We start from the raw sequence: 26,681 nt of genomic DNA, 5'->3' as shown, positions 1-26,681 counted from the left end.
TTAAATTAAAATATGAAAATAATTAAATCACTTTTATATTACATATATATATTAAAATTTGTTTACAAAACAAAACAAAGGCTAATTAAAAATGAATAAATAAAAATAAAGAAATTTTATTGTTTATGAAAACAGCACAAAACTGTATATTAATAGTTGAGTGCAGCAGTATTTTTAGACACCGTACACAGCTTTACCTGAATGTATTCTTCACATTTCATTACAGTTTCATTTGTTTAAGACTCATTAATTGTTTTTTCTTTTCTTTGTTAGTTTTTCTCAAACATGTCTTTATAAAGGTCCCTTTCTTGTGCAGAGAATGGCCTTTTATTGTCTCAGGTGTGTAGGTGGAGTGATGTGGGATCAGGTGTTGGATGGCTCTTTAAAAGCATGTGTTAGTCTCAGTAGTTCAGTAACAGTAACAGTACATTCACTGGAGCGTCACACCTGCAAATGGAGTGGCTTCAAGTTTTTGGGGTCCTGGGATGTTTACTACTCTGCAGTGGAACTCTAACCTCACCAAGGTAATAACAAGGTATAATTTGTACTTAAAATAAAAAATGCTTCAAGACTTTATAATTTATGACAGACTACTGTACAACGATTTAGGGTTGGTAAAATAAAATAAAAGAAGACACTTTTATTTGTTTGAAAATACAGCAAAAACTATTATATGGTGAAAATAGCTGTTTTCAATTTTAATACATTTGAACATTTTATTTAAATCTGTGAGTTAAAGCTGAATCCAGTCTTAGGTGTCACGTGATCCTTCAGAAATCATTCTAAAATACTGATTTGCTGTGCAAGAAGCATTTCTTATTATCAACAGTTGTGCTGCTTCATATTTTTTCAGGAGTCTTTGATGCATTTTTTAATGTGTCTCTATTATAATGCTATGAAAAATAAGACATTTTCTAATTTCAGCCCAGCACAGAATCCCTCCTATCTCATATCTGTCTCAGAAGTCCTGCGCTGTGGCGTTCCGACCACTTTATCAGTCACCGTTCTGGCAGAGTATCCCATCAAAGTCACGGTTGAACTCATCCATGGACACAGCAGTGTGGCCCAAACAGAGAGCACTGTCCCAGCAGGTAAATCAACATTATTATTATTTTATTGCATTGCACTGAATAACCATCTGGCTCATCCCACATTTGTATATCTCCTATACATATATGCAAAACATTTATTATGTTAGCTTGACCAAACCAGCATATAGGTTAGTTTTTTTTTTTGTGAACTCCAAATTTCTTTCTCTTAGTTTATCTAATGTTATGTTTCAGTACGGAACAATTAATCATTGAAAAGCTGATATATGTAGAAAATCAGTATTGAATTATTTCTTAAAATCTCCTTGCAGTTTCTGAAGTTCAGAAATTATTAAAATATATTAAAATGTATTAATTTAGCCCGAGATGCAATGCAATGCAATTTCTTAAATCCTAAACAAATTATTTGTCTAACAGAGCATTTACATTCTAAATCACACTGTCTAACTGGAAAAGTGACCTTATTAAAATGACCTATGAAATGTACATATGATTTTATATAATATACAACTCCACCTTGTTCAAACAAGTATTCATGTCTGCTCTGTATTCATTTTAAAGGCTCTACCAGACTGCTGGCTCTTCCGCCTGTGAGTATCAAGACTCTCATTTCCATGAATGTATTTCTAAATACAATAAATGAACTGACTGAAAACCAGTACAGTACAGAGTTGCAGAGTTTACTGTGTGTTGTTTCCCCTCCGCAGGTCTTTTCTGATGCCATGAGTTACGTGCATCCATATCAGCTGAATGTCAAGGGGTTTGTTGGAGCTAATCAAGTGTTTTCTAACTCCACCACAATGGTCTTCAGCCCCAAGTGCATGTCCATCTTTATCCAGACCGACAAGAACAACTACCAGCCAGGGCAGACGGTGAAATTTCGGGTTGTATCGGTTACACCTGAAGGAAAGCCATCCAAGGGTCAGATCGATATCTTCATCAGGGTGGGTGTCTTGAGAGTTTGGCGTTAAACAGCTCAGCTGTTCTAAATTTAGTGTAAGCCGCAGCTTCATGGGGCTTATTGCTTTTATAAAATGGTCACATGACACATATCTTAAATGCAAAATATGTGTATTAATAAGGGCTGTCAGTCGATTAAAATTTGTTATCTTAATTAAATGATTAAAGTTGATCACAAATTACATTTGACTTTGAAAATACGCACAGAAGATCATTTAAAGCCATCATTGGGTTAAATGAGAAAAATATCATGTAAATATTACAAAAAGTAGCTTTATAATTATTTTATTTTTTTATTTGATTCAGCACAAAATTTATTAAACATAAGCATTTAGCTTTAACATAACTAAATATAATTTGAGAAACATTTCAGTATTTTTTGTTCATATATTGAAAGTAATTGGTAACCATTTTTCCAAATATCTTCTATTCTGTTCCACAAAAGTAAGTCATACAAGTTTGAAATGACAGTAAGTGACTACAGAAATTTTGTCTTTGTGTGACCTATCCCTTAAATGTTATTTTATTATCTTAAATGTTGTTTATTTATAAATGAATGAATTAATATTTCTTTTAAAAATTATACTAAGCTAAAAAAAAAGGTTTTTACATTAAACTATAACTGCCAGCAGGTGGCGGTAAATGTCTTTGTGAGTCAGTCTTTGAGTCATTCATTCATTCATTCAATTAGTTTCTGTTTCATTCAGGAATGACATAAATGCCTTTGAATCATTGTTCAACTGATTTGTTCAAAATGATTCATTCAGAAAAGAAACATCGGTGTGTTGATTGGAGACACACAGCAGTTCTGCTGTGGCTTTATAATATTTATAATATTTCCTTAATGAATAAATTTAATTAACGTTAAATTGACAGCCCTAGTAATATTTTTTTTTTAAATAAATAAATGATTATATGGCATCAGTCGGCTAGAAAAATAAATCCCTGACAGTAAAGCCAGTAGTAGCCTAACATGTAAATCAAAACAGATACTGGAACTGTTCTCATGTGCTGCTATTTATTTATTTATTTTTAACAATATATATTTCCTCACACATACATCTGCTTATCCCTAAGTAAACCTAATCTTTCAGTTTAAATCAGAGACAACATTAATATGTTCTTATACTCCTTGGCAGTCAAAAGTGACTGAACATCTTAAAATTGTTATTTTAGCACCACTGTGAGGAAATGAACAGATACATCAGCAGTGTCCTCATGAAATGGATGGACTGTTTTTTGTGTGTTTTAAATGTGAACAGGATCCCAAGGGGAATATGATTCGCCAGTGGCTGTCTGTCGATGGCTTTCTAGGGGTTGTTTCGAAAGAGCTGAACCTCTCTCAGAACCCGCCGCTCGGCCCGTGGAAAATTGTAGCTGGAAGCAATGTGAGTTGAGTGGAAAGTTGTCTTTTTTGAAGTTTTGGCCTATTTTGCAGAAACAATATTTTAGCAAACATGAAAATTACACATCAGACTGTTTAAACCCCCCTAAATACCCCCTAAACTATACAACTTTGACATGTAATTGATGCTCTTTACACAATTCCCACACTTCTTTTTTTGTATTTATGCAGGATGTTGTACAAGAGAGAGAGTTCACTGTGGACTACTATGGTGAGGTTTCACATATGCCGCATATCTTTTATGATCTATGTTTTGTCAAGACAGCAGTCTTTAACATCATGTGTTTACAGCGCTGCCTAAATTCGAGGTGAACGTGGACGTCCCCTCCGTCCTGCATTATGAAGACACACTGTCCGGGACGGTCACAGCCAAGTGAGCGTTTGTCCTGAACAGTAGTAAATAGAAAACTCAAAAGAAAAACAAAATTAATACTTTTCCCTCTGTTTTCAGATACTTTTATGGGAAGCCTGTCCGTGGGATGATGTCTGTCACATATTTCCACTTTTTCAATGGGCTCAATAAGCATTACCAACTCAAAGAAACAGTGAGTCCAGTTTCAGGAGAATCATCTTGAAACTAACGATACACCATTACTACATTTCTCAGCTGAGACTGATACTGATAGCTTTGTTTTCTCTCTAATTCTGAAAGTTATTATATAAATTACTATTTATTTTCATAAATGTTTCTATAGCCTACAACTCAATTCTTTTCAGGAAATCATGTCATAAAAGAATTATTCAGACAAACATAGATAATTAACAGTAAGTGCCCCCTGGTGTTGTATAGCTAACTAATGAACTCTGAACACTGCATAACGTTCCTGAGGTAAATGCATTGTTAAGTGTCATATTTTTCAGAAGCTGTTTTATACGATGTCTTTCTTTTGGTTAAAAAGGCTGATTTAGTGACTGACTGGTACCTATGTGAAACCCCATGCATTGAATTTAAAGTCAACATTTTGTTAACCGTTAATCCGACTCATTATCTCTGGTGTAGATCGACGGTTCTGCTGCTATCACGTTTGATGTGCCGTACTCCAAACGGTTAGGTGACCACACATACTCATATTATGATGGATATGGGCCCAGTGAATACGTGGACATTAGTGTGGATGTCACAGATGTTACAGGTGCGTTCCATCCTTCCTGTACATGGCTATCAAACATTAATAACATGAACTAAGCTGCTTTCAAATGAATACACAAATTGAGATGTCCTTTCAGTTTTTATTTCTCTGTCTGTAGGGTTAACCTACAACAGCAGCGCACGGGTTTCTATTGTGATGAATAAATACACCCTGGAGTTTCTGCAGCATCCACAGATCATAAAACCCTCCATGACCTTCACTGCTCAGGTAGAGACTGATTAACAGTACTTTTCAGTCCATATTTGGGGTAAACTGGGTGAATCATTAAGTCATGTTTCATTCCAAAATAAAAAAAAATATATATATATATTTTATTATTTTCATGACAATCAACCAAAATTGTGTGATGTGTCTATGTGTCATTGCTGTAATGCAGTTATATTTTACTTTATTACACAAAACTGCTGTAATTATCTTTTAGTAAAATCAGCTGCAATATTCAATATTTATGAATATTGTAAATTTACATAACATAGAATTACATTTTATTGACTGTAAACCCACTCAGAAAACCTTAGCTATTGGAGCAACACGCTAAAACCCCTCCAAGAACACTATGTGTGTGTGTGTGTATGTGTGTATGTGTGTGTGTGTGTGTGTGTGTGTGTGTATGTGTGTATGTATGTGAGGCCAGCGAGTAGTGCTGTGCAGGTAAACCTAACTCCCCGATCTCAAGAGACGCGCTAGTTAGGACCCGGGAGAGAGGGGTTACATATGTATATATATATGTGTATTTATATATATTTTTTTGTTATGGAAATAATGTCACTATGCAAAAATCTGAATGGTTCTAAGGAACAGGCCTTATTTAAATGAAGTAATGGGGTGAATTCTCTATTCTAAAAAAGAGAACAATAAAGTTGTATTTTCTTTTTTTTATTGATTTGTTTTCATTATTTTATATACTTTATATGTTTAATTTTTGTGAAATATATGACCTAGACATGACCTATCATGACCAATGGATTCATCCTTCATTTAAAATTTTTTCCCCTGTATTTTTTCTTTTTTAAGCTGAAGTTAAGCACCTATGACAGCCGGCCACTGACAGCTGAAGAGCAGAGAAGAAGTGTGCAGCTGGAGGTGACCCAGAGCGAGTCCAGCCCCTGGACGTGGACGTGGAACAACAATGAATCCATGGCACCTCGCATGATGAACAACACACCAACATCCAGCTTCTCTTCCATTTCCGATATTCCAGTCGAAGATATGAATCTTCCTGTCACTGCTGATGGCGTGATGTCTTTCCAGATTCACCTCTCTGACAGCGTTGCCACACTCGATATACAGGTGTAAACACTTCATCCACACTTTCCACTGCCTTGATATCCAATATGCATAGTAGAAGCATGTCAACTGGGATGAAGCTTGGCACTTGACATCCCTTCCTCCTAACTTTGCTTTCAGGCTCGGTTTAAAGATGCAGTCCAGGGTCTTCAGCTCTACAGGAGTTATTCTTCACCAAGCAGTTCCTACATACAGCTTCACAGAGACAGTGAGCCTCAGGTACTCAGGCTGTTTGAATTTCATCTTATTTCACATTATTTTTGATTTCACTGACAGAGTGACTTTTGCAGGTTGGACAGCCGCTGTATTTGACTTTGGAGAACAATTTTAATCTGGCAGAATTTCACTACCTTGTAAGTATTTTGAATAAAGCGATACTTCATCCATTTTTAAGACAAAGATTTAACTATTGAGCCAATACTGATCAACCCTGTATGAGAAACCTCCATTTGTCAACCAATCAACCAATCAATCAATCAATCAACCAGTCAGAATTTGGAAAGTTCAAACAACCATTTTGAAGTAGTAGGTAAGATTAGGGATGTAGAATAAGGTCAAGTAGAACAAGGCATTAATATGTTCTTAATTAGCACTAATACATGGCTAATATTCTAGTAATATGCATGCTAATAAGCAACTAATAGGTGTTACCTGTTCTAAAGTGTTACCAGTCCATTTCATGTAATTGTGAATAATGGGAACCTGCAAATGTATTATTTTACATAAGAATAAATATTAAAATGTAAATCTTAATAATATTTTAATTAGATATTGTTTAAATCAGACATTTAAAATGTGTTTGATTTAAAATAATGTGATTAAGTCCAGTACAAAACTAAATTTAAATTGATTCTATTAAATGGGATTATTTGAACTTATGAGTGCTTTTTTGATCAGGTTAAGTAGAACGTATGGTTTAAAGTATAAGCCATTGGGACACTGTATTGATGCAGGTGATGTCCCGCGGTCGGGTGTTGGATGCTGGGACGGTACATTCCTCCTCCTTCAGTCTGAACACGGATCACTCTTGGACTCCAGAGGCTTGTGTGGTGGTGTACCACACGCTTCCAGACGGAGAGATCGTGAATGATGCGCTGCAAGTTACTTTCACACAAGTCCTGCAAAACACAGTAAGAGCTCATCAAATGATACTCACGTATATATATATATATATAAATATATATATGTTTGGAAATATAACATAAGATCAGGATGGAAATGTATAAATGTGATGTGATTTAATTTCTAAATTAATTGTTTGTGATAATGCTGGTTAATCTTCCTGATGGATTTTCTCATTAATTATCCTGTTTTATTCCTAAATATGGCAATATTAAGACATTGAGCTAAAAACTATTCAAACTGATGACACCAATGCTGATAAAGAATGTTTGCTAAAAATAATAAATAAATAAATAAATGATGTAATAAAATAAATTTATATTTAAATTGACATTTTTTATTATATTTTAATTATACTTAATTAATTTGTTCATGCAAATGTACCATTTTTATATTATATTATTGAGTCATATTTCTGATATTTTGATGAAAATCAGCCATCTAAAAAATAAAATATTTATTTGGCATTACAGATTAACTGTTTTACTAATCTGTAAAATATTAAGGTTTTATAAAATGTATTATGTTTTGTTTCACTTTTATTTTTTATATTTCTTTATGAATAAAATGTTGACAACTTACTCAAGCTACTTACTCATGCATAAAAATAACATGGTACATGCATTAAACTGAGCTAACAACAGTTTAACAGTCTAATAGTCCTGCAGTGTTCTGGAATGTTCCAGAAAGCACTAGAATATTACAGAATGTTAGCAAAATATCTTTAAACTTAGTGCAAAATTTGTACAGAAACATATCTGTACTAAACCAGAGTTTCATAATTAATGACTTACCTGACTTAAATATTTACCAAAATATTGATGCAATGTGAAAATGTATAGTACAATAATAATCAGCACCACAGAATTACAGAAGAACCATAAAATAATTGAATCACATTAAAAGTGAAACAAATTTTTATTACAGTGTGTAGATTATATATATATATATTCTAATAATAATTGATCCTTGATCTCAATTGCAGGTATCTGTGAGCTGGAGTCAGGATCATGCTGAACCAGCAGATTCTGTCTCTCTCTCCGTGTCTGTATCCGAGGCCGGATCTCTGCTGGGAATTCTGGTGGTGGACAAAGCAGCATTAGACTCCAGCAAAGACAATGGCATCACAGAGAAGACGGTAACATGGTCTCATACAGATTCTAGATCGTGTCATCAACACCGAGCCTTTGTTTCCCGAGTTTCTCACCTGATTTCTTATCTTGTTCAGTGTGTGTTTTAAAGTGTGGGAAATCTTCTTTGAGATTTTCAGACGATTGTTTCACCCACACAAAGAGCACACGGTATCTTTAACTGGGCATCCTATGTAACCAAATGCCGACACCACGCCTGCGTTTCACTTTTAGACAAAAGAAAGAAACTGAGAGGAGCTCTGTTTGTCAGAACTAGGTGAACAAATTTCAACGCAGAATTTGTGATCGCCAAACAGCAGCTTGTTCTATTCACATGATGTCTGGCATCACAAAAACTGATCCGAACTAACCTAAGATCAGCAACATGAGCTTCTGTGTGTGTTTTTCAGGTGCTGGAAGAATTTCTGTCATATAGCAGAGAGATGAGCCATACGGATTACAGCAGCATGAAAATGGGAGATCCGTATTCCATATTCACGGTAGATCAGATACATGAGTGTCATCTGATGCTTGATTTTAATCTCAGGAACAGAACTCGTATCATTTGTTCACAAGGGTTTATGGTTATTGTTGTATTCTGCAGACGTGCGGCGTCACGGTTCTGACTGATGCCACGCTGAATCAGGAAATTGATCAGTTTATACCTGCATTCCGTAAGTCTCCTGCAACCAATCAGAACACTTTAGCAACCACCTAGTAACGACCTGGCAACCAATTTAAAAAGAGCAACATCACGTTGGCAGGTTTTGCAGTCACATTTCCTCGAGACGAGGTGAACACCGTGCAATTTTTAACTAATAGATATTATCATACTCCTTTGCTTAATAATCACAGTACATTGACATAAAATTTAGAATGAAAAGATATGTTTAAATATGCAAATAAGCTATTATATAATTAAATATGCACTAATTTCCAGAAAAGAATTCTGAACATTGACTAAAGCCAGTTTTAAATACCTTTTTGTTTCATTTTGCTGATTTAAAGGTGCTGTAGGGAACTTTTGTAAAAAAAAAAAAAATAATCTGTGAAAAAATCAAGCTCCTCTGGCTCCTCCCAGTGTCCTATTGCCATTTGCAGAAAATACATCGCTCCCGTTAAAAAATAATCAATCAGAGCTGCGGTCCGTAACTTTGTTTGTGTTCAAAATGTAGAAAAATGTATATAATAAGCGAGTACACCATGAATCCATTTTCCAAACCGTGTTTTTAGCTTGTCCTGAATCACTAGGGTGCACCTATAATAAGTGTTTATATTCGGACTATTTTAGATTGCTTCGGGGGCACCGCGGCGGAGTAACCCAGTACCTTTGTGATTCTTCATAGACATAAACAGAGAGAAGTAGTTCCGGCTACAATGTTCTTCCGCAAGACGCAAGCAGTTCTGTTTATTAACCGCTAGAGCGTCAAAAGTTCCCTACCGCAGCTTTAACAGGGTATTTTGAATATCTTTTTTATCACTCCATTAATCAGAAAATGCTGTCAACAGCCAGAAAAAAGATTTTATATATATATATATATATATATATATATATATATATATATATATATATATATATATATATATATATATATATATATATATATATATAAAACCGAACAGTTTGATGAATGTAAGTGCTCCTGAATGATTTCTGGCATGCATTATAACTGAATCAGCATTGATAATAATCAGAAATATTTCTTAAGAAGCAAATCAGTATATTAGACTAATTTCTGAAGATCATGTGACACTGAAGACTGGAGTAATGATGCTGAAAATACAGCTTTGGTCGCAGAAATAAATTAGATTTTAAAATATGTTGAAACTGAAAACAGTTATTTTAACTTGTAATAATATTTCACAATATTGCTGTTTTACCATCTTATTTTTGATAAAAAAAAATTAAGCATAAGAGACATCTTTACTATATTCTTCATAATATATATTGAGTATTCCTACAATGTCTGTAAGCTAATGACACAGTAGAAATAAATAAATAAACACTAAAATATGTAGTTCTGAAAATAAGAAATGTAATGCAAAATTTACCAGTACATGAAAAAACAATGGTTTTGCCTTTAATGTCTTGCATTTCATAATCCTTCTCTCATCGAAGCTCATATATTCCACAGCAGGGACGGAAGACTATCTGAATCAGCTGAACAGCGAGGCTCTTCAGGAACCAAGAAAGCGAAAAGATTTTCCTGAAACCTGGATCTGGCTGGATGCTAATGTGAGGTATGAGGAGAACTTGCCGACTTTAAGTAGGAAAAAACAAGAATTCATAAATGAGATCTCTTTAATATCCAAGTTGTTTCTCCTAGACAACAATGAGCCAAACAACTTTGTTTTAGTCTCCTACTGATTTTTTTCCCCTGAGACCCCAGTAACTTCACATACATCTCCTCTAGAGTTTCACAAGAGATCTCAACAAATATATGCCATTAGTCTTTAACCAACAGTCAGAGATCTCAATTTTATTTGACTTTAATGCTTAAGTTATTCATTACTGTTCAAAAGTTCTATTTTTTACCCATTGTTTTTTAAAGATAAGACATACTTATATGCTGATTTGCTGCTCAAGAAACATTTCTGATTATTATCAATATTGAAAACAGTTGTGCTGATTCATATTTTTATGTAAGCCACGATACATTTTTCCCAGAACACCTTGATGAGTAGAAAGTTAAAAAAGAACAGCATTTATTTTAAATAAATTTTTGAAGTATTAGAAATATCTTTAATGTCACATTTGATCAATGGAATGCATCCTTGCTTAATCAAAGTATTGTCCTCTACTTCTCAACACCCCCCACCCTCCCTAAGAATTATCTGAGCTTCTATCTACATTAATTTAATGTCAGCAATTTACTAAATTGTGTCTGTTTTTATTTCTTACATTGCAGTAATTCTGTCTCGGATTCCTTCCAGTTCACTGTGCCGGACAGCTTGACCTCTTGGGTGGCCTTTGCCATCGTGATGTCAGAGAATCTGGGTTTGGGCATCAGCGCTCCTGCAGAGGTGATTTACCATGTACAGTTTACTCATCACTGAATATTAATATATATAATAGAGATACTGATTATTAAAAGAGAGTTTCTTTCCCAGCTGACTGTGTTCCGAGATTTCTTTGTGTTACTGAATCTCCCGGCATTCCTGATCCGTGGAGAACTGCTACTGCTGGAAGTCAATTTATTCAACTATATGGATGTAGATTTGGAGGTTAGTTTCTGAACTTTGATTAACTGATACAGGAAAACACATTTATTAGTGTTTGTTAAAGTAATAGTTCACCCTACAATGAAACCTTGCTGAAAATGTACTCACCCTAGGGCCATCCAAGATTAAGATAAGTTTGTTTCTTCATAGAAACAGATTTTGATAAAGGTAGCATTGCAATACTCACTCACCGGTGGATGCTCTGCAGTGAATGGGTGCCGTCAGACTCAGAACGAGAGTCCAACCAGCCGATAAAAACATCCACAAGTCTTCCACACCACTCCAGTTCATCAGTTAACATCTTGTTAAAAGCTGCATAATTGTACGAAAAAAAATACTATAATCTATAATCAATAATAACGCTTCCTCCAGTAAAGAAGTCCATCCCTTATTGTTCTCTCACATCAAAATCCACCTACATATTTGTTTAGAAGTGTTTTGGCATGTAAACAGTACTAGATCTGTGCACATTTCTCTTCTAATTCAGACAAGACAACATATTTAATTAGGGAAAGCAACATTAAAAGTAGAGCACTTTTTAACCAGAACAGTTTGACATTAAAAAAATATTTTAAAGTTTATGTGTTTCGTATAAAAACTCAGCTTTTCACTTCACATGATGAACTGGAGTCTGGATTATTGTGATGTTTTTATCAGCTGTTTGGACTCTCGTTCTGATGGCACCCATTCACTGCAGAGCATCCATTGACGAGCAAAGGATGTGATGCTACATTTCTCCAAATCTGTTCCAAAAAGAAACAAAATCTTCTGCATCTTGGATGGCCTGAGGTTGAGTACATTATTCATTTTTGGGTGAATCATTACTACTGCTGAAACTGTTAAACTTTGTGTTAGTTATTTGAACAAAGCACCGGTGTTCTGTCGATTTGTCCTACCTCCCACTAAAACAGTGGGTAGTAATTCGACAACGAAAAATACTACTGTAAAGTTATGGTTTATTAACATCTACACCTACCACAACCCTAAACCTACCCTTACATTACAAATACAGTAATTATGTGTTATATTCGTGGTTGTAGCTAGAAGGCATACAGCTATAGGAAACCAACAATAAATATTGTTTTCTACCTATTAGATTGCGTTTTTATTAAAGTCTACACCTACCCCAACCCCCTTACCCTTACAGTAATGCAGATCAGTGCTTTAAGTGGCCCAAAAGAGGTGCCGGTACTGTAGTATAGCCTTTTTTTTTTTTTTTTTTTGTGATGACTCCTCTCATTCCCTGAGGTAACAACAACTATATTGAAGGGCAGTCAACAGGCCACCTTAATAATAAACCCTTTTATTAGTTTGTGGATTTTCTTGAGCTATAGAGAAATACTGAACATAAATAAAATGTGCAAAAGGATTTTGAAAAAATACCCTTAGAAAGAGCTACTGCATTCAAACTTCCAAACTGACTCAATGATTCGCGATCCCCAAACTGACTCAAATGATTCGCGAATCCGCTTTGAACTCCCGAACTGACTCAAATGATTCGTGATCCCACTCCGAACTCGCGAACTGATTCAAATAATTCGCGATCCCCAAACTGACTCAAATTATTCGCAAACCCGCTTTGAACTCCCGAACTGACTCAAATGATTCGCGAACCCGATACGACCTCCCGAACTGACTTAATTGATTCGCGATTCCCAAACGGACTAAAATGATTCGCGAACCCGCTTTGAACTTCCGAACTGACTCAAATGATTCGCGAACCCGCTACGAACTCCCGAACTGATTCAAATGATTCGCGTTCCCCAAACTAACTCAAATGATTTGCGAATCCGCTTTGAACTCCTGAACTGATAAAATTATTCGCGAACCCGCTACGAACTCCCGAACTGATTCAAATGATTCGTGATCACCAAACTGACTCAAATGATTCGCGAACCCGCTTTGAACTTCCGAACTGATTCAAATGATTCGCAAACCCGCTACGAACCCCCGAACTGATTCAAATGATTTGCAATCCCGCTCCGAACTCCCGAAATGATTCAAATGATTTGCGAACCTGCTCCGAACTAGGAAGAATTAGGAAGCGTGCATTGTGAAGGGCGTTCTGAAAAGCGGCAGCGCAGGCAAAGGATTAAAACCTCTATTAAAGCAGATGTCCAAATGAACGTACCGGTACGCTAAAAGCACGTTCTGGGCGCATGGAGAGGTGGCAGTACGCTCAAGAGCTATTGCGTACCGGCCCACTTAAAGCACTGATGCAGATACATTAAATATCATTGTTTAGCATGAGAAAAAGGACGCGATATTGATGTGCGCATGCTAAGTAACCTGGGTAGGAAAATCTGACAGATAGGAAAAAATGTCAGGACACCAGCTCACAGCATTAAACCCTGGAAATACAAATAAACAAAAGCAAACTGTTCTGTGAATTTAATTTGAAGTTGATTTGTGAATTGGAGTCAGCTACATTACAATTGACCTGAAGCTCTCTTCTTGTCTTTACCCATCACAGGTGATGGTGGTGGTTGCAGAAAGTTCGATGTTTGAGTTTGTGTCACCAGACAATGGAGGATTTTCTTTGGACAACGTGAGGAAAGCCTCAGTGTTTAGTAACAACATCACAACACTTCTGTTCCCCATCAGAGCCACAGCGCTGGGAGAGATTCCCATCTCTGTCAAAGCCACGTCCATCTACTCTTCAGACTGGGTCTACAAGACGGTTCTTGTCAAGGTGATTCATTTCAGTGTAATATATCACCCCAAATTTAAAAGAAAACCTTTGGCCTATTTTGCATAATGGAAATCCATTTTGTTTTGAGATTAGTATTTTTTTTTTTTTATTCATGCATTTATTTATGTATTTTGACATTATTATTACATTTTCAACTCAAGCAAATTATCAAACTCAATGTAAATTATCAACTCAAATTAAACGACTGCAATGCATATGTACATTTGTAGCTTTTTCCTCATTTTTTATAATTCTATATTTCTTACATTAATGGAAAATCAGTTTTTATTTAAATAAATTCAAGATGTTTATTTAAGAAGAATTATTTATTAACTTATTAATTAAATAATTATTTATTTTAACATGTTGACAGTTTTGATGTATTTGATATATATATATATATATATATATATATATATATATATATATGTATGTATGTATGTATATTCATGACAATGCATCTGGATATTTTAGCTTTTTTCCCCTCATTCTTCATGATTCTATTTATTACAGCAAACCAAATCTGTAATCCAAATCCATTTTTGTTTTAAACAAATTAAACCGACTCCAACAATGTGCAGTGTACAACATGTGCAACAGCTGGGAAAGTGAAAAATCCCGCTAAACATTTGTTGTTATTTTTGTTGGATGTTGATGGTGATGAATGATTTTTCTCTAGCCAGAGGGACTGGAGCAGTCGTTCACTCAAACCTTGTTTCTGGAGTTTCAACTGAAGCAGAAAACGCTGTCCAGGACAATGTCGTTTAGTTTTCCTCCAAATGTGGTTCCTGACAGTCAAAGGGCCAGTGTGTCTGCTGTGGGTGGGTGTCCTCACTCTGTATTTCTATTGTAAGAGGACTTCATCAGACTGAGTGAAAACATCTATCCTCTATATCTGTCTGTGTTGAAGGTGACATTCTGGGCCCGTCCATTAACAATCTAGACTCTCTCATTGAGATGCCTTATGGTTGTGGTGAGCAGAACATGATCCATTTTGCTCCGAATATTTATGTTCTCCAGTACATGAGAAGCACGAAGCAGAGCGATGAACAGACCAGAAACAAAGCTTTGAGCTACATGATGGATGGTAAGCGTGTGGAGTCTTATAATGCTATAGCACAAGAAGCAAATGTCCCCAAGTTGTCATATAATATATCATATGTTTGGTTGCAGCTTATGAACGTGAGCTTTCTTACCAAAGGGTTGATGGCTCCTTCAGTGCTTTTGGAGACAGTGATGATTCTGGCAGCACATGGTAAACACAAATAAACACATTCCAGCATAAATTCTGATTTGGAGTAAAACTAGCATTTACCATATTGAATATTGGTGGTGTGTTTTATGATCTTCAGGCTGTCAGCGTTCGTGCTCAGGTGTTTCCTCCAGGCTCAGGACTTCATTTCCATTGAGCCGATGGTGATGAATAGGACAGCATATTGGCTGCTGGTTCATCAGAACGCTGACGGTTCGTTCAACGAGCCGGGTCGGGTCATCCACACAGAGCTCCAGGGAGGACAGGATGGGCCGGTGTCTCTCACAGCGTATGTCCTCATAGCGCTTCTGGAGGACGCTGAATACAGGGTGACTCAGACTGAATGATTGAATGGTAGATGGATTGATCGAACGTAGAAAGGATGGATGGATTAATTGAAGACTATCTGTTTGTGTCTGTGGTAGAATGCATATGAAGGCAGCATCTCTTCTGGCGTGAGTTACCTGACGTCTCGACTGGCTCAGGGAATCTCCAGTAACTACAGTCTGTCTGTAGTCACCTATGCTCTGTCTCTGGCCAACAGCACCGCTGCTCCATCTGCCCTCACTGAGCTGTTGAACAGAGCACTAGTTGTTGGTAAATATCTTCTGGACAGCACGCCACAGATGTGAAACATGTGAAACACACACACGAAGCTGTAAAAAATAACCTGCAACTTTCCTTTAAATCCACACAGTGTGGCGAGCAGCTGTAGTGTTATGGACGAGCGTCGTACCTGGCACAGTAAATGTGTTTATAATAGTTGGGTGGTGATGTTGTACCTGGGTCTTTCAGATGGAGTGCCAACCTGGAGATCTCCAGCCAATGTCCTGTATGGTTCCTGGCAGCCAAGTTCATCAGATATTGAGATGTCGGCCTACGTACTGCTCGCCATGCACAGACTCCAGCTAATGGATGAAGGATTCACTCTGGTGAAGTGGCTCAGTAAGCAAAGAAACCATCTAGGGGGATACGGATCCACTCAGGTACATATCAAACAGACAATCATCTCACGAGAGAGACAATAGAAACAGTTTAAACGGGACAGAATGGCTGACTAAAAGGCACTTAAAGGCATTCAGGCTCCTGAGACGAATGTCAACATTTAAAACACTGGCTTAATAGTTACACAAATATGAAGCATTGGAAATAATCAGAAATATTTCTAGAGCAGCAAATCAGTATATTAGACTGATTTCTGAAGATCATGTGACACTGAAGACTGGAGCAATGATGCTGAAAATACAGCTTTATATCACAGAAATAAATACATTTTTTAATGATATTCAAATAGAAAAAAATGTTTTTTGAACTGTAATAGTATTTCACAATATTACAGGAATATTACATGTTCAATAGAAGTTACGCTCCATCTATATCATTTGTATCATAATGTTGATTATCCCCAGAAATAATCTTGACTAATTCCACATTTTATTTTGTTAATTTCTCTTTAAAAAAAAAAAGGAAAGGAAAAAAAAAAGGCAAAACAGCCAGGCACTTACAATGGAAGTGAATGGGGTCAATGTTTAGAGGATTTAAAAGTAGAAATATGAAGTGGATAATTTCATAAAAACACTTACTTCTTCTTAAAATGCATCTATTATTTGGGCTGTAAAGTGATTTAAATCATAATTTCATAATTATAAACATTGTTAACACACATTGTTTACATCTTATGGTTTTATTATTGAAACAATATTATACGTATATGGATTGGGCCCATTTACTTTCCTTGTAACAAAGCTGTAACAAAGCTTCTTATTCTTTTTTTTTTTAAAGAAAAGAAGGATCAAACACACAAACAAAAAAGCTAATCAAATTACACCACAAATGAACCTGTGAAATTCCTTCAACCACAGGGTCCTTGCAGTCAGCAGGGTTTAACACTGACTAGTTTCCACTGTTGATGATTACAAACATCTATGATCTATTCCATTGATTCAGGGGGTGAATTTGTTGGCATGCAAATGTTTCAGTTGGAAATCGAGCTGTGCCAAAGGCCATTGAGGCGAGACAAGAAAATGTACTTTTATCTATTTTACTGTTATCCTGGAGATTTGGCTCTGCGATCAGTCATGAACACTTACCTCAATGATAACTAGCAGTTTCCAGGACGTGAGCTTTGATAAAGCTCTACTCTCATGTTGAAGCCCCTCGCTTTGACACAACAAACGAGTCCTGGCGGAGTGTGGAAAGATTAAAGGATCTGTGTCTCTGCTCCGCACATGTGCAGTGTTGGATTCCAGGCGGCGGGTGATTGAATTGAGAGTGTTTCTGTGACACAGATGCACAGACACCTGTCACTGACGCAGAGATTAGAACATCTGCCAAAAATGATACATGCTTTTCCCACTTTTTTTTTTTTTTGAATGCCCTTAAAGCTTTATTAAAAATATCTTTGCTCAGTTTTGTTTGTCTTTATCGTCAGGATACAGTGATGGCGTTGCATGCGCTGTCGATCTACGCTACCTTCAGCAGCGCAGAGTCCATAGATCTCAGCATCACTGTGAACCGTGCCTCCGGTGCTGCCGCCACATTCAACATAGACAGAGACAACTACCTGCTCCAACAGAGCCAAGACCTGCCCGTATGTATATAATACACTGCTCTAGAGACACACGTCTGTTCAAAAGATTGGGGTCAGCAGGGTTTTTTTTTTTTTTTTTTAAAGAAACGAATGCTAGAGTAAAGACAATGCTACAAAATACTTACAAATCAAATAAATGCTGTTCTTTTGAACTTTCTATTCGTCAACGAAGCCTGAAAAATGCATCACCATTTCCACCAAAAGTATTAAGCAGAACTGCTTTCAACATTGATAATAATAAGAAATGTTTCTTGATGCTGAAAATCCAGCTTTGCATCACAAAAATACATTACATTTTAAAATATATGAATATAATATAATCTGTATATTATTATAATGTAATTTTACAGTTTTTACTGTACTTTCGATCAAATAAATGCATTAAGATTAACAAGCTTAATGAACAATCTTATTGTAAAAGCACAAATGCGAAGCATATAATTTTATAAAAACACATGAATTCTTCAGTTAAAACCTCTATTATTTGAGCTGTAAAATCGTTTTAAGGGCTGTCATGGTAATTTTTAAGTAGTCAAATTTCACAAAGAAAAGGTTAGTTCTCGCACAATAAAATCATATGAACACGCACAGTGTTTACATCATGTGGTTTTATTATTGAATCAGTGAAAATTCAGCTTTGACATGACAGGAATATATTGTATTTTAAAATATATTACAATCGAAAACAGTTATTTTCAATTGTAACAATATTTCTCCTGTATACTGTATGTGTCTTTACTGTATCTTTGATCAAATAAATGCTTTTGTGAGCATAAAATAATTATTAAAAATTGTATTCCCCATATTTCTAAACAACAGTGTGTAACTCCTAACATGAAGCATTAAACGGCATATGTGTGGTTTCTTATCAAAGTTCTGACTGCAGTTAAGTGTTTGTGAAGCTCTAGTAATGTGTGAAGATCTGCTAAGTGACACAGGCTTACTGTATGTTGGGTTTGTCTCTACAGATTGAAGCAGTAAAGGAGGTTGATATTGAGGTGGTGGCTGAGGGTAAAGGCTTTGCTCTTTTTCAGGTACGTCTAAACTCCCTCCTTGAGAATTTGTCCTGAAATGCATTGGTTTGTACTGCTGCAAAAAATATTAACACATTAGACCAAGCTAACATCTCCATTGCAAACCTGTCAGTTAGCAAGGTATTACCAATGAAAGCAGGTTATGAAGGTGCAACAGATGCGAATAACAACTGAAATCCCCATAAAGATAAAAAGAGATACTTTCTCAGTCCAGTGTGTAATTATACCTTTGATTGCTCGCCATGAAGCACATAAACCGGCCCAGGTGGTTTTCCTCATCAGTGAGACACCAGCAACATCTTGAGCTGCTTTGAAGGACCTCACTGAAGAAACAGCATCCAGATCTCTGTTCAGCAGAAGAGTCAGAAAAGCAGAGATGATCTCATTTCAAGTTGTGATTGCTAATTTGGTTATGAAATGAGGACAAAAATCCCAAAGACTTATTAGAGTAATATTGATTTTCTCTTACTGTTTCAGCTTAGTGTGTTCTACAACGTGATGAACCTGAGAACATCGCTCAGACGGCGTGACATTCACACGGACGAGGCCTTTTATTTGTATATAGACGTAATGGATGATCGCCAGTTCAGTGTAAACCTTAACATATGTTTCAGGTGAGAGGCTGAGTTAAATGATTTCATCAACACCAAAATATGTGATTAAAAAGTTTACAAAATAATAGGGCTGCTGGATTATGGTTAATTAATAAACTAATACAAATAAAAATCACATTAAACATATAATAATATAAATTAGAAAAATATATAAAATAAAATATATCAACAATATGTTGTTTAATATCTTATTTTCAAACCAAAATGGTAATAATAAAAATATATAAATATTTGTATTATATAACAAAATATCAAAACAAATGGCATTAATTTTAAACCAAATATAGCAAGTGCACAATTCAATATAAAAAAACTAATCAAAAATGAAGTATGAGACAGAAAACATATTCTTAAAAAAAAAAAAAAAAAGACAAAAAGTCTGTGACAGTTTCTGGTTGGCAAACTTTGTGGATGTTTATTGTTATTTATATATTAAAGGACATTCATACAAAAAAGTACAATACAGAATGCATATAATAACAATAGTTAAGTAGTAATTTAAAAAAAATACACAATAAATAATATAAAGTAGTCTCATTATGGATGATAAAATGTAAAATCAGTGTCCACATTGTTGATTATCAAGAAACCAATTCCTAAAAATATGCATGTTCTACAGTATATCTCACAAATATTACATTACATTTTGGATAACTGATGCAAATCATGAAATACAAACATTTTTAAGTGTCCAAATACTTTTTGGGGTCACTGTGAGCAATCGCTTTTCTTTAGAAATCTGTTTGAAAGCAGTATTTTTGCTGTTTTTTTTTAAGGCTGAGGGAGAACCAGGGCCTGAGACAGACGGGGATGGCCATACTGGACGTGGGTTTACTCTCGGGGTTCAGTTTGGCCCAGAACGGTGTCCAGCTAAATGATATAGTCAGACGAGTAGAGACACCGTCAGGACGAGTTATACTTTATTTAGACACAGTGAGTTCCTCTTAGCTCTTACAGTATTTAATCAATATTACAGTATTGTGTGCTAAGTCTGTTTTTGTGCTGATGATGGATTATTTGGTTCATTGTTTTTGTGTTCCTTCTGTGTGTCCAGTCTCATTGTCTTTCCTCTCATCACAGGTGACCACAGAGGAAAGCTGCAGTAAAATATCCACCATCCGGGAATTTAAGGTGACCAGTGTCCAAGATGCTGTGGTCATGATCTACGATTACTATGAGCCCCGTAAGACTCTTTAAATGATAGCTCCAGATTCTCTAATGCATTTTTAGGCTCCAGTATGTGCTCCAAGCTCCTTGTTTCTTTCACTTATCTTCTGCAGGACGGAGGACAGTCCGGTCCTACACATCTGAGACGAGACGGGACATGTCTGTGTGTTCACTATGTGGGCCGGATTGCACTCAGTGTGAGGTTCAAGACATCTGGATGACTGACCGGACGACGTCTGTTAACCAACATCCACTTCTGGCTCTAAGTTTGACCACAGCTCTTATCATCCTCCTGTCAATCTACAACTAGTGTTTTTTTTCCCTACATCAAAACCATTGTAATCAGTTACACAATAACACAAGCAAAATATATGTGTAAATTGTTTAAAAAATGGTTCTGTAAATTCTGTGTAAATTTTATGTATGAAAATTGGTGCATTTAGTTCAGTGCAACAATTAATGATTCCATTTCATTCATGACAGTTCAATTAAAAATAAATGATTAAATCAAATTCATTATTAAATTATTGATTAATATCACAATTATTTTAATTAGTTAATTAATGATTGAATATGCTTTTATTTTTAGAGTTTTTTTTTTATTTTTTTTATTAATATAGTAAATGAAGGTCAGGATCAAAACTGATAAATGAACTTTTTAAATGTGAACACTGTGATTCTGCATTCCGTCAACATTATAATAATCCACTGCATAAAGCTGTTATCTACCGCAATTACACATTTTCTAGTAGTAAACATGTTTGTGTCTTTTTGGATCTCATAAGCTGCAACTTTTGTTTGTTTGTTTGATATTTATGTTTAACATTCTTTGTTCTTCAGACATTCCCCTTTAAAAACGATAAGTATAAGCTGTATGCAAGGTGATTTTTGATCATTGAAAATTGGTCAAATTTAAGAGTTTGTACATGGAGCCACATTGTCTCTGGCACTGAACCATATAGGGCCTTAAAAATTAAGATTAAAAATAAATCCAGAATTTACAAGATTATCATTGATTTGTTTTGAGTAACAGATATGCAATTTGGAAAAATAATATTTTGGGTACTTTTGTTCTTATGATAGTGTTTTGATAGAGGGAAACAAGATTCTACTTCAACATTATTTGTTTTTCATACATTCTTTAATTACATGATTTAATTTCATCACAATCATATTGTTCATAATCCATACAAGCGTCATTATCTGAATAAATGTATATCCATTTAGTAAGAAATTGTAACTGATTTGCCATATAGTACATTAAAAAGTTTGGATTGTATAAGCCCCCTGTAATTTTTTTTTTTTAAATTTATTTAATTTTTTTTTTTTTTTTTTTTTTGCAAAATAGACTATTTCTAACTTTGAGATATAACTGAGTTCAGTAATTGGAACCATTTAGAAGAATCCTGAAATGGAATCATTCAGGTCTTTAAGTGGCCCAAAATAGGTGCCGGTACTCTATTATAGGCAAAAAAATTTATATATATTTTCTGTTTTGTTTTTTTTATGACTCCCCTCATCCCCTGAGGTAACAACAACTATATATTGAAGGGGTTTTATATACAGCAGTCAACAGGCAACCTTAATAATAAATCCTTTTATTAGTTTGTGGATTTGCTTGAGCTAGAAAGAACTACTGAACATAAATAAAATGTGCAAAAGGATTTAAAAAAAATACCCTTAGAAAGAGCTACTGCATTCAAACTGACTCAAATGATTCCTACGAACTCCCGAACTGATTCAAATGATTCGCGATCCCGCTCCGAACTCCCGAACTGATTAAAAGGATTTGTGATCCCCAAACTGACTCAATGATTCGCGAACCCGCTCCGAACTCCCGAACTGACTCAAATGATTCGCGATCCCGCTCCGAACTCCCAAACTGACTCAAATGATTCGCGATCCCCAAACTGACTCAAATGATCCGCGAAGCCGCTCCGAACTCCCGAACTTATTCAAATGATTTGCGATCCCCAAATTGACTCAATGATTCGCGAACCCGCTCCGAACTCCCGAACTGACTCAAATGATTCGCGATCCCGCTCCGAACTCCCAAACTGACTCAAATGATTCGCGATCCCCAAACTGACTCAAATGATTCGCGAACCCGCTACGAACTCCCGAACTGGTTAAAATGATTCACGCTCCATACTCCAAACTAGGAAGAATAAGGAAGTGTGCATTGTGAAGGGCATTCTGAAAAGCGGCAGCGCAGGCAAAGGATTAAAACTTCTATTAAAGCAGATGTCCAAATGAACGTACCAGCAGGCACGTGCACAGGTAGGGCTCAACCTGTGCAGAGCACATGCCCTTTTTGCCCTTACACTCCGAAGTGCCCTTTTTTTGGTGGTGTTTTTTTTTTTTTTTTTTAATCAATGCTATTGGTCACCCTTTACGTCTGTCTGTCTGTTTTACCAAATGAAAGTTCTTAAAACGAGCTTGTGTAAATCTTATTGGATCCTCAAGCTGTAAGTAAGCTGATAACTCCGCCCCCTCTATATTCATTGAATCAACTGAAGTTCCACAGCAGCAGCTGCACAGTAGACAACAGCTGAGCTGAACAAAGTTTTGCGAAGGGTAAATAAATATCTTGTTGTTTGAATAAGTACTACTATACACTGTCTATAAAGGCTAATGTTTTATTTATTTGATGTCTGACTGACTCACTGACTCAGACATGTGGGATGTCGCCTGAGAAAGAGGGCTAGCATTTGCCATCTAGTCATAGCCAATACATAGCCAACACAGCCTGTGCATACAGTTGCATTTCATCTTTTATAAAATGCTAATTTGGCCAAATGCATTTTACCACAGGAAAAACTGAGCGCTCCGTCTATATAGCTAAAAAAACTAGTTTGTAACCTAGATGAAAATGTAATGTGATGCCCGCAGCGGCAGGCGCCGTCGCCGTTTTAATGACGGACAGAAAAAAAAAATCACATTTGCACACATTCGCTGGTCAAAAACGATATATTGATAAGTAATACAACAACATATAATTTGTTTTTACCATTGGGAAATCATAACAGGTGCGCCCCCGCGCTGTTTCGTACTGGAACTTACACAAAGCGCAAGTGATCCTCTTCACCTAGATAACATATTTCTAAGAAATTTCTTCTTTGATTTATAATTGCTGATACACTTAATTTATTAACATTTAGGCTAATCATGTTATGGTATACTCTTTGTATACTCTCTTTATAAAATGTTGGAAAACATGGTTTTACTACAGTAATGTAGTAGTAACTAAAAAAAATAAAAAATTACAGAAGATCACTGAAATCTTTATATTTTATTATACAGAATGTAATTCATGATTTATTCCAAGGCTTCATTTATTTGATCCAAAATACAGCAAAATCAGTAATATTGTGTAATATTTTTACAATTTTAAATAACTGTTTTCTATTTGAATATTTTAAAATGTAATTTATTTTTGTGATCAAAGCTGATTTTCAGCATCATTTTCAGCATCATTACTCCAGTTCAGTACTCTTCAGTGTCACGTGATCCTTCAGAAATGCTTTTCACTGCAACTGTACTTTTCACACTATTTTTATTTATTTTTTCATTGCTGGCTTATTTTAGGGAAAGTTTAGTGAATAAGAGACCTTCAAGAGACCAACATCCCTGGTCCACCACAGTATAACATTTTTGCCAGATACATGGCTAACAGAAGGTTGATGTTGTATTAGGTTTAAAGAAGCCCTTAAAACCCTGTTTATCTATATTATCTAATTATCTAATATTATTATTATGGTTGTTATTAATCGTGAATAAATCTAAAGCTTTTGAGACTATTATTTTGTGTTATTGAATTTGTCATGAAAATGTGACCATTTCTTCCATTTATGCAGGCTTACTAAATAATCTTGATATAAAAAGGGGGGGGGGGTGCCCTTTTTCAGTTTCAGCACATGCCCCTCAAAAGGTCTGTGCACGGCCCTGCGTACTGGTACGCTAAAAGCACGTTCTGGGCACACGGAGAGGTGGCGGTACGCTCAAGAGCTATATTTGGAAGTGCCGGTACTGAGTACTGGTGAGTACTGGCCCACTTAAAGCACTGGAATCATTGAAAATAAATAATCTATAATAATAAGGGAGTATTTTCATTTTCATTAAAAAATAATTGAATATCTATTGATTCTGAATTATTTATAGAAGAAGATAATTCATGATCAGTTTTTTGAAGACCTCATGGTTGATTTGACACTGAATGACCCAAATGCAGTCCCTCCAATGACCTGAATGCAGCTATGTTGGAGATGTTGAAGTGTGAAGCCATGCATTTTTTTCATGCATGATTACACCATGATACAATAAACACATTGATTGCTAATTGCATTTTCAGTTCGCTTACATTATTGTATGACCTATCAAGCCCATCAAAACACCACTGTAGACTTTCTGTATTACAAATTCAATTTACACCAGATATGACATCGTCTGTTTGTTAAAAACCCAGCAAGTAAGATTATGCGCTGGTTTAACTGGTTTAAGATAGTTTGGCTGGTCTTTCAGCATGATCATCAGACAAAGACCCTTATAAAACCACCAGATCAGACCAGCTTGATGAAGTTGGGAGACTAGCTGATTTTCTCCCCAGCAGGGATACCACCACAATATGTATTCATAATGATTTTTTATCTGACTGATTGTGGCTCAATAAAACAGCTCCTGCTAAATAAATAGCAGACACAATGAGCCAGCAGGAAACGTTTACTGCAAACTAATCCAGACTGTTTCCGTTCAGTGACAAACTTAGTCTTAGTCGAGTTGAAGACAAGACAAATGTGCCCCATATTCAGAGACATATTCATATATATATAATACTGTAAACAACAGATATTAATATTTGATTGTGTTATAGTATATGTTTTTAACTGGCAGCTCGATTAAGAGAATAAAGCTGACTCGATTCTTCATTTTCTGCTATGACTTGCACACCTCAGGATAGTCATACTGAACGGTTCGGAAATGTGTGTATGTGTGTGTGTTTCTTTTTAGTTACATCAGCCAGTGTCACGATGTCATTATCTGGAGCTATTTATCCCAGAGAGCCAAACCCACATGAATCAAAACACATTCCTGTTTATATCCACAACCAGCCACAAGTCACACACACACACACACACACACACACACACGTATATATATATATATATATATATATATATATATATATATATATATATATATATATAAATATATATATATATATATATATACACACATGTGTGTGTGTGTTTGTATATATATATATATATATATATATATATATATATATATGTATTACACAAGACACCATTTGAAGAAAACTGAACAGAGCGGAACGATGATGTCACTCAATCAGCAATGAAATAACTTCATGACTTTAAATATATAAAAACAATACTGTTCACTATTGTCTTCCTGCTGCTTTGACACAATCTGTATTTTATAAAGCATTATAAACGTGATTTGACATCTTGATATATAAATATGTGCAGTGAGCATTTGAACCTTCTGTAATAGTTGCATATGAGTCCCTTAGCTGTCCTCAATGTGAAAAGATGGATCTCAAAATCAAATAGCTGTTGTTGGAAAGGGTTCAAATATGTAAAAGATGCTGGAAAACCGAAGTATTTGTGGGAGCTGAAGGATTTTACTGAAGAACAGCAGCCAGTTTAACTGTTCAGGACAAACAAGGGACTCGTGAACAACATTCCCAAAACAACAAAAAACAGCTGTGGATCATCCACATCACAACACAGGGTCATTTTTATAAATTCAACTATTACTTTCTCTTGTGTTCTATATATGTAAACGCGTTTTATGTTATTTTTATGTTAGGACTAAATGTTAACTGATTTCACATTACATCAATTTTTATTTTAGCTCATAGGTTTTCAGAGTTTAGCAAGCATTACTCCACAGAGTCAGAGCGTGGGGGCGATGAAAGAGCAGGGCACACTTCCTCCCTGGCTGCACACAGGAAATGATTCAACGGCCTTCAGACAACGCTAA

At 35.5% G+C, this 26,681-nt stretch overlaps 1 protein-coding gene across 1 annotated transcript; it reads left to right on the top strand.

Moving 5' to 3' along the window:
- The first annotated feature begins 453 nt into the window (after nt 1-453).
- Nucleotides 454-21,152, top strand: LOC113075271 (CD109 antigen-like). The gene is made up of 33 exons (XM_026247966.1): nt 454-524; nt 925-1,091; nt 1,611-1,639; nt 1,757-1,993; nt 3,272-3,397; nt 3,586-3,625; nt 3,706-3,787; nt 3,866-3,959; nt 4,415-4,547; nt 4,663-4,772; nt 5,580-5,855; nt 5,973-6,071; nt 6,143-6,205; nt 6,806-6,982; nt 7,960-8,112; nt 8,515-8,604; nt 8,709-8,778; nt 10,240-10,345; nt 11,014-11,128; nt 11,216-11,329; nt 13,800-14,018; nt 14,698-14,839; nt 14,929-15,105; nt 15,192-15,273; nt 15,371-15,599; nt 15,696-15,867; nt 16,066-16,256; nt 17,702-17,860; nt 18,829-18,894; nt 19,372-19,508; nt 20,285-20,441; nt 20,589-20,691; nt 20,789-21,152. Exons 1-33 carry the CDS (start codon nt 454-456, stop codon nt 20,983-20,985), a joined length of 4,383 nt encoding a protein of 1,460 aa, XP_026103751.1. The 3' UTR covers nt 20,986-21,152.
- The last annotated feature ends 5,529 nt before the right edge of the window (nt 21,153-26,681 follow it).

Source organism: Carassius auratus, unplaced genomic scaffold (assembly GCF_003368295.1).
Source record: "Carassius auratus strain Wakin unplaced genomic scaffold, ASM336829v1 scaf_tig00016666, whole genome shotgun sequence".
NCBI lineage: Eukaryota > Metazoa > Chordata > Actinopteri > Cypriniformes > Cyprinidae > Carassius > Carassius auratus.
This window is presented reverse-complemented; position numbering and strand designations above follow the sequence as displayed.